The 8,107-nt window shown below is 63.3% G+C and overlaps 1 protein-coding gene across 4 annotated transcripts; it reads right to left on the minus strand.

The window, feature by feature from the left end:
- Positions 1–1,224: 1,224 nt before the first annotated feature.
- Positions 1,225–7,898, minus strand: SAXO4 (stabilizer of axonemal microtubules 4). 4 transcript variants are annotated; one of them, XM_008274410.3, is made up of 14 exons: positions 7,774–7,898; positions 7,104–7,245; positions 6,691–6,808; positions 6,232–6,391; positions 5,956–6,081; positions 5,400–5,463; positions 5,011–5,123; positions 4,552–4,611; positions 4,356–4,442; positions 3,979–4,092; positions 3,812–3,906; positions 2,095–2,259; positions 1,507–1,607; positions 1,225–1,333 (listed from the first exon to the last, which is right to left on the minus strand). In XM_008274410.3, exons 2-13 carry the CDS (start codon positions 7,210–7,212, stop codon positions 1,514–1,516), a joined length of 1,305 nt encoding a protein of 434 aa, XP_008272632.3. In that variant the 5' UTR covers positions 7,213–7,245; positions 7,774–7,898; the 3' UTR covers positions 1,225–1,333; positions 1,507–1,513. The 4 variants fall into 4 exon arrangements, with proteins under 4 accessions (XP_008272632.3, XP_008272634.3, XP_008272633.3 ...); XM_008274412.4 differs by lacking the exon at positions 7,774–7,898 and adding an exon at positions 7,712–7,736; XM_008274411.3 differs by lacking the exon at positions 7,774–7,898 and adding an exon at positions 7,370–7,459.
- Positions 7,899–8,107: the final 209 nt, after the last annotated feature.

Below are 8,107 nucleotides of genomic sequence, written 5' to 3' on the forward strand. Positions count from 1 at the left end.
GTTCATGGTGTATGTGGAGGTGTGTGTCCATGTTCACGGTGTGTATGGAGGCGTATGTCTGTGTTCACGGTGTGTATGGGAGGTGTGTGTCCATGTTCATGGTGTGTATGGAGGCGTGTCTCCATGTTCAGTGTGTATGGAGGTGTATGTCTGTGTTCACAGCATGTATGGAGGTTTGTCTCCGTGCTCACAGTGTGTATGGAGGTGTGTGTCCATGTTCATGGTGTGTATGGAGGTGTATGTCCATGTTCACAGTGTGAATGGAGGTGTGTGGGTCTGTGGGTGGCAGCCCCGGGGTGACCCCCCCACTCTCCTGGGGCCCAGCCCAGTCTCTGAGTTGGTGACTCAAGGCAATGTTGGAGGCCGTGCACCAGCCGGGCCCCACCCCCAGCTTGAGGGGCTGTCGCTGGGCCCTGAGTCTGGCCGGGTTTCCAGCCTAGAGACTCTGTGTCCTCCATCACTGGAGCCAGCTGGAGCCACCCACACCCCACATGGAACCCCAGCCAGGCTGGGCACAGCCCCCGGGCCTGCCGCTCCTGACGGCACCGGGTACAGCCGGGCTCAGGGCTGACAGAACTGCTCCACAGACACCCACGAGGAGCAGGGGGCAGGTGAGGGGGACCGGCCGCCCTGCCACCTCACGGACTGGGGCCCACCTGGAGGCCTGAGGCCCTTCGCTCCCCACCAGACGTTGCTCAGTAGCTGTTCATGAGCAGCGTCTCTCTAGGGGGCTCACAGAGGGGCTGCCCTGCTCTGCACACCCTGGCTGGCAGAGGGGAGACCCCAGCCCCTCTTCCCTCTTCGTCCAGGTCGGTGTCCATCCATCGTGGGCCCTGTCTCCCAGGGGACAGCTCTGTCGCTACCCGCCCCACTGCTGCCCTTCCCTCTCCTACAAATCAGCCAGTGAGGGACCCAGGAGAGCCCAGAAGTCCTGCACCAAGTCCCCTCCCATTTTGAGGACCAGGTGACAAGGTCAGTAGGACTGGCTGCCACTCCCTCTCCCCCTCCCCCACCCCGCCCACCCACCGCTGCCCCCTCCTCCTCGGTGGTCTGCCTACCCCTTCCCCAGGGTCCTACCTCCTCACCTGACTCAGCACTTCCCCAGACACTAGAGGCCACAGGGGGCCCCTTCACAGGACAGGAAATTGAGTGCAGGGCCTGTCCACTGAGTTCCCCCACCCCGCACCCCCTCCCCAGCCACCGCAACAGTGACTGTCACACATCTCTGCTTCAATGCACTTTATTTCATTAGGAAAGTAGCTGAAGGTCCCTGTGGGGGATGGGGCTGGAGGAGGGACAGCAGCCAGCTTCCGTTCCCCTTGTGTTGGCAAACCTTGGTGGGGGTGGGGGTGGGGGAGAGAGGAGGCCTGAGACAGGGGCTCCCAGCCCACTCTGGGGCTGGGGTCCCCACACAGGGGCTTGCTTGGCCCAGTGCTTGGGAGGCAGGAAGGCCCCAATGTCCATCCCACACGGGGAGCACCTGCAGCAGGGGTCCCACCCCCTTACCGAGGCATCAGTTTCGGTTGGGGGGCAGGTAGCGGCCACTGTACGGTGTGTAGCCGCCGTAGGGTGAGTCTCGGTAGAAGGGGTCGGTTGAGGTCAGGGTTCTGTAGGGAGAGAGTGGTGGGCAGTCCAGGCCTGGGCCTTCTCTTCTGCCCACCCGTCTTGGGAGCCCAAGAGCCCAGCCAGGGCTTGGCCAGAGCCACCAAGCCACAAGCAATCTGTGCCTGCCGACCCTGGGCAGTTGTTGGCGTCAGTGTAATTTTGGGGAGACTGGATTGGGCAGAAAGGAGTAGGGCAGCACCACAGTCCCTTCGTCTTTGGATCTGGCCCCCATTCCACTCCACCACTGCCACTCACAGAAGGGGCAGCTGGGGGCGGGGTGAGGAGCTGCTGTGCAGAGGGAGGGGCCGCCCCGGGGACAGGAGGTGAGGGGCTGGGGCAGCGGAGGCTGGAGTTGGCCAGAGGAAGTGGCCTCTCAAATGGACAGACACACAGATCCGTGAACAGAGGAGGGAAGAGGTCTGGAGCAGACCCTGGATGAGGCTGGGGCTTGAGTAGGGGGAAGAGACCAAGCCAGGGTGTGGGTGCTACCTGCCCACGTGGGGATGCAGGCGCTGCAGGCTCTCCATGGGGTTGGGGGTGGCCTCCATGTGGGTGACCGGGTGGTTGATGGCGTAGCCTCCAGGCGTCTGGGGCTGGATGCCACCTCGAGTCCAGCCTTCCCGGTCTATGCCCTTGGGGATGTTTTCAAAGTACCTGCAATCGGGGAAGGTTCTTGGCCATCAGCTGTCTCTGTCACCTCCACGGCCTCCCCTCCCGTCCCTCCAGCCTCTGCCCATGCTGTGCCCTCCCCCCCGCCTGGTGCCCTCCCCACAAGCCCTTGCACCCCTTTGCCAAGAGAGCACTTTGGAGTGCAAAGGGCTGTTCCAGCGAGACCTGCCCCCGCCCGCCAGGTCCGGGCTGGGCACCCAGCCTTATCCATTTCTCTGGAGGCTTTTAGCTTCCCGCCAGTTCACCAACGTGTTCACTGCGCCCCTGGCTGGGTTCTGGGGGTGCAAGCATGAGCACACTGTGGGTCCCAGCCTTGAGCTTATTAAGAAGAGGGGTGCTGATGAGTGCATAAGTCAGTGATTCCAGTCCCCAGGGGTTCTGGGACCACCTGCAAGGACTGGTAAGCAAGCCTGACACATGGCAGGACGGGCTTGGATAGGGCTTGGGACACACAGGCGGTCATGCAGGGGTAGGACCCAGCGGAGATGGCTGGGGCTGGGAGGCCACAGGAGGAGGGGTGGGGATCTAACTGTCCCTCAACACACAGCATGAGGGCCTGGCCTCCATGGGGACTGCTGCGCACCTGCTGTGTGGCCTGGGCACCACTTCTCCCCCAGGAGCCTCAACAGAGGCTGACCTAGGTCCCTCCTGCTCCAACTGGGTTCTTCCCTGGGCCAGATCCGCCTCTCTGCCAGGGTCTTTCTGGCCATTGCCTTCACCTCTTTTCTGTCTCAAACGCCACCTCTCAAAGCAGCCTACCCTCGCCGCCCCAGGCTGCTTTCCCCGTCCCCCCGGCCCTGCCCATGTGCTAACACACCCACTCTCACTGGCCTGTTACAGCTGGGGAGCCTGCCTCCTGGCGTTCAGCCAGGCCCAGTTAAACTCTGGAATGAATGAGATCTATGACGGATGCTGGGGCAGGCACCTGAGGGGAGGGTGGATCAGGGGAGGCCTTCCAGTTCAAAAGATGGGGTGCCAAGTAGGCAGGGGTGGGTGGGGGACCCCTTGGAAGACGGTGGAGGGGGTGTGTGCAGCGTGGTCGCAGGTGGCAGCACCTCTGGGGATAATCCTGCGCCTCCCGGCTCAGACGGTTGCCCTAAGACTGGCATTTCCTTTACACCACCCCTGAAACACCCTCCCCACCCTTGGTTTTCTAGAACTTGCTTTTTTGAGGCAAGAAAATACCTGGGATCCAACCCCTGGAGATAGCCTTTGACGGATGGCCACGGGGGTATAAATAGCTCTCTCTCCCTTTGGCTATGACAATTCTGAGTCTACAGTGTGTTCAACAGCTTTGAGCGTCCCTGTGGGCAGCTGGCTCGGCAACGCCCCCAGTGTTGCCGTCTCTCGCAGGTCCCACCTCCCCACGTCCCCATCCACGCCAGCAGCGCTTGCACCAGCATCCTTGGCTCCACGTCTACTTCTGAGGGAGCCCACACTCATCCAGCTGCACGGCCGTGAGCTCATGCCTGGTCCTGGTCTCAGTCTCTCTGTCACTCAAATGGGTTTGAGCTCTGGGCCGAGAAGAGGGCTTTACCCTTGGTTGTAGGTGGTCAGGTACCGACTGTCCCTGTCAGGGTCATAGGCGCTCCGGACGTAGCTGGGGTTGTTAAGGCTGAAGCCAGTGAGCTCCTGCACAAGAGGGGACCTGTCAGGCCGGGAGGGGCGGGGCTCGGGGTGGGAGCTGGGTGCTGCAGGCCCCACCTTGTTCCCGATGGTCTCTCGGCCAAGCATGGCGACGTTGCTCTGCTGCAGACGCTGGGGTGGCTGGAACTGCCGGTGGCTCAGGCTGCCCGGTTCCGGGCCCAGAGGGGGCACCTGCAGGGGACAGAGCATGAGACGGGAAACTGGAGTGGCCAGGCTGAGGCAGCGTGGGTGGAGGGCGGGCAGGCAGAGGTGCCCACAGCTCCCAACACCCCTCCTGGGGACCCTGTCCTCCCTCTCCCCTCCCAGTCTAGCTCATTGTCAGAGCACGTCCTGCTCCCCAGCCTCCTTCTATGTCTCTAAATAGTCTAGCTCCTCCCATTCTTCAATGCCTGGCCCAAACGCCACCTCCTCCAAGCAGCCTCCCCGACACTCACTCTGAGGTTCAGAGGCCTTTCGGTCGCTCGGCTGTAGCCCGTTTCCCGTTCAGAGCCTCTGGCCAACACAGGGAGGTTCTCATCACCCTGGAGAGAGCAAGGCAGCTGCTGGCCCCAGAGCATGGCCGCCCCTCCCACGGCCTCCCCTTAGCCATGCTCCACCTGGCCGTCCCCGGTCTCTCCCAGCTCAGCTTACGTGAGGGAGACTCATAGGGACGAAGTCCGCCTTGGTGACGGTCCGGCCCGGGAGGAGGACCTGGCAGGGGGCCCCCAAGGCAGCATCAGCTCAGCAGAGGCAGCCCACCTGCCCTCATCCTCAGGGACGGTGGCTCAGGCTGCCCACCCCCCACCCCACCCTATCCCCCATGCTCAGCAGTGAGGAGGGCCCAGCACAGGGGGGTCTAATTGGGTCAACTGAGGCAAAGGAGGACTGGTGAGGTGGGAGGGGAGAGAGAGACCCGGATGGGGAGCCAGCAGACCCCTTCAACTCTCCTGACCTCAGTCTTCTCATCTATAAAATGGGAGAGCTGGACCTGAGCTCTTGCATCTTGTGTTTGAACCAAACTTGCATTTGTTCTTTCAAAGAAAACTGGAAACCCCTCAACCCAAGGCCTTCAGTCACCCTGGGGTGGTAGCTGGGACCCAGGGGCCTTACAGAGTCCCCAGGGAGGGCCTGGGAGGGTGGCTGGAAGACAATAGGGTTCTTGTTGGACTCCTCAGTGAAGCCGGTCTCCTCTTTGGCGCCAATTGATTTCTTCTGCAAGAGATCTGCAAGAGACAGGCCCCCTGTGCTGCTGGGCCACGGGGCCCCAGTGTGTGCTTGCCAGTGGGTGACGAGGGAGCTGATGCCAGGGACCTGGAGGCCTGGGCTGTGAGCCTGGAGGCCTGTGGACATTTGGGGAGGACTCCAGAGTCCAGGCCAAGAGCCACTGGCCTTTCCGGGTTGGTGGGTCGAAGGCACCGGGGTCGACCCAGGGGTGACAGCACCAGGACCCCCTCGGGAGGTGTGTTACAGGGTAGGCGCAAGCTCACACAGAGGCCTACCTGGCAGGTTTGAAGGCTCCTTGAGATACTTGGAGTTGTACTCAGAAGTCATGAAGCGGGGGCCCTGGGACACAGAGGGTAGAATAATGGGGGGGCCCAAGGCAGGCCCTTTGGCTCTTTGGTTATCTGTGCTAGTCTAAGGGGGGAGGGCCAGAGACTGCCTCCCCATCCCCCCAGAGGCACCGTCTCTGACAGGTGCCAAAGATTCCACCACGGAAGCACAGCTCTTGTGTGGCAATGACTCCCAAGTCCCACGCCACACCAGACTCCTGGTGAGCCCCTCGGGAGCCCAGCTGGGAGGGGCTGCAAAGGAGAGGAGTCCGGGGGACCCCCCTCCGTGCCTGGGGGTGTCAGGATGGGGTGAGGGCAAGCAGGGAGCTGACAGATGGGTAGGGAAGCGGCCAGGGGGGCCACTCTGAGGCTGTTTTCCAGGTCCTGTACAGCCCGCGCCCAGTGGGTGTCCTGGGTGAATCTGTGCAGCAGCCGTCTAGGGAGGGAGAAGGAGGCGGGGGCGGCCCTCCCCCGGCCGGCGGCCCCCGTGGGCGTGCCCACTCACGTAGCCCCCATTCTCCCACGCCAGCGAGCCCTTGTCCTGCTGCTGGAACAACGGCCTCTCCTTGGGCTCCAGCCCCACAATGGCCTGGGCCCCGTGATCCTGTGTGTCGAAGTGCACCTTCCTGACCTGGACGAAGGGGTGGAGGCGGGGGGGGCCTTGGCCAGCTGCTGGTGGGGCGGCTCTGGCCTGCTGGGGGGGATCCCCGCCTATCCCCTCCTGCCCTTCTTCACAGCATCCCAGGCCTGCCGTTTCTCCTGGCCCTGGCCCAGTGCTCACCTCGGTGGTCAGGGGGCCTGTATTGGGTCTCTCCTGACCATAGCCAGAGTTAGTCTGGTGCACGCTCCAGGGCAGTGGGCCCCTGCCGTCGGGGACCTCCAGGGGGCGGTAACTCTGACCGGTCACTGTCTGGAAATTGTCCCGGGCTTGTTCCCTGGTGCTGAGGGCAGGAGAGGAGCTGAGACCCCCAGGGCCACCTGCCTTGGTCTTTCCAAGGGCAGCACCGCTTACACCCAGAAGCTTCCCACCCCCCTTGGCCCTCCCATGATGCTTCAGGAACCCGCCAGCCTTGACGCCTTGCTGGGGATCATGGGCTGAGTCTCCCAGGAGCCCAGGCTTAGGCTGGGCAAGGCTTGGTGCCTTTTCGCAGAGCCTGGAGATGGTCTGAGGAGCTCCAATGTCCCCGAGAACTGAGGCCCTGCAGGGCAGGGGGTGAGAAGGAGGCTGTGAGGACCGTACCCTGTGGCTGGGCTGCTCAAGGCATCCAGATTGGCTTGGTAGGAGGCCATGGGCCGGAAGTTTGACTTGTAGCCCGTGCCCATGTGGCTGCCCGTGCGGGGCTTGAACTCCTCTCGACCTGCCGGAGGAAAAGCACAGGTCAGCAGGGCTGGGGGCACGGTGGGCTGGCCTCCTGGGCAGGACCGGCATCCCCCAAGGGCCAGGGGCCACTGGGACAGGGGAGGGCTCCGAGCTGAGCTGTGCATGGCTGGCCCTCCAGGATCGTGGCAGCGGGGAAGGGAAGTCGATGGGGTAGGGGTGGGGTCGCAGGGACAGGGCTGGAAAAGGGGGCGGCCTGCTCCTGTCTCAGAGCAGGGGGCTTCTCCCTTCCCGCCCAGCGTCCTGCAGGTGGCTCCCCACACAGGTGCCCTCACCGTAGGCTGTGCAGTAGCTGGTGGCGTAGAATTTCAGCGGGTCCGTGCAGCCGCCCGAACTCATCTTCACGTAGGGGGAGACCACCCCCAGGGGGAGCTTTCCCATCATGGCTGGCGCTGGGGGGCAGGGCCCCTGGGGGCCCTGAAGGAAGCACAGGGGGCTTTGTCAGGTCCCTGCGCTCGCTTGGGGGACCGCAGCGGGGCTGAAAGACCTCTTGTCCAGCCAGCCCTACTCTCCGGCCTCTGGCCTGCTCCCTGACACCCACTCTGCCAGGCCGAGGAAAGAATCTGTCATCAGCTCTTCTCTCCTGGTCACCTGTACCCCCCTGCACCTTCCCTGCACCTTATTGTTAACCCTTCATTGTCCCCATTGTTCAGCCAGGACTGATGCGAGGGTTTGCTCATAATAGGCAGTGGAGTCCAAGCTCAGACCGAAGATATCTGCACCAGTGCACTCCCTCCTCTGGATGGGGAGAGCGGATGACCCGACAACTCCCACCGGGGCGACACCTCCTACCCGGATGGCGACTCCTGCCTGGTGGCCTGCCGGCCAGCCCAGCCCAGCCAATCACTCCCAGCCCCAGGCTCCTTGGCCTGGCCTGGCCCACCTCTGGCTAGAAGTCAGCCTGGCTCTCCCAGGGCCCCCTGGTCGCACCGGCCCCACCCTCACCTGCCCTCTGAGGTGGCTCTAAGGTCAGGGAGAGGCTACAGGAGGCAGGAGCTGCCCTCCGGAAGGTGGCTCAGCCAGGGAGAAACTGTGTTACCTAGCAACTGGCGCCTAGCAACAGCGTCCCCACGCCTCGGAAGCCTTTATAGGGCCAGAGCCCATTGAGGGGCTGACCTGGTGGGGAGGGGAAGCCGGAGGAAAAGCACAGGTCAGCAGGGCTGGGGGCCCTCCACGGCTCAGGCTCCCATCCCAGCCTGCTGCACGGGGCCGGGAGAGGTCCCGTGTGAGTGACGTGCAATCAAAGAGAATCCCGAGCAATCACGCAGACTTATGGAGT

The sequence above is a fragment of the Oryctolagus cuniculus genome, chromosome 1 (genome assembly GCF_964237555.1).
Source record: "Oryctolagus cuniculus chromosome 1, mOryCun1.1, whole genome shotgun sequence".
Lineage (NCBI taxonomy): Eukaryota > Metazoa > Chordata > Mammalia > Lagomorpha > Leporidae > Oryctolagus > Oryctolagus cuniculus.

Excerpts from the sequence above, each read along its gene's own strand:
- SAXO4 (XM_008274410.3), bottom strand. The coding sequence starts at position 7,212 with ATGATGGGAAAGCTCCCCCTGGGGGTGGTCTCCCCCTACGTGAAGATG. Across the intron at positions 5,464-5,955 it reads CGTGGGAGAATGGGGGCTAC|GGCCCCCGCTTCATGACTTC; the intron begins GTGAGTGGGCAC and ends TCTGTGTCCCAG. Across the intron at positions 2,260-3,811 it reads CTGACCACCTACAACCAAGG|GTACTTTGAAAACATCCCCA; the intron begins GTAAAGCCCTCT and ends CCCCGATTGCAG.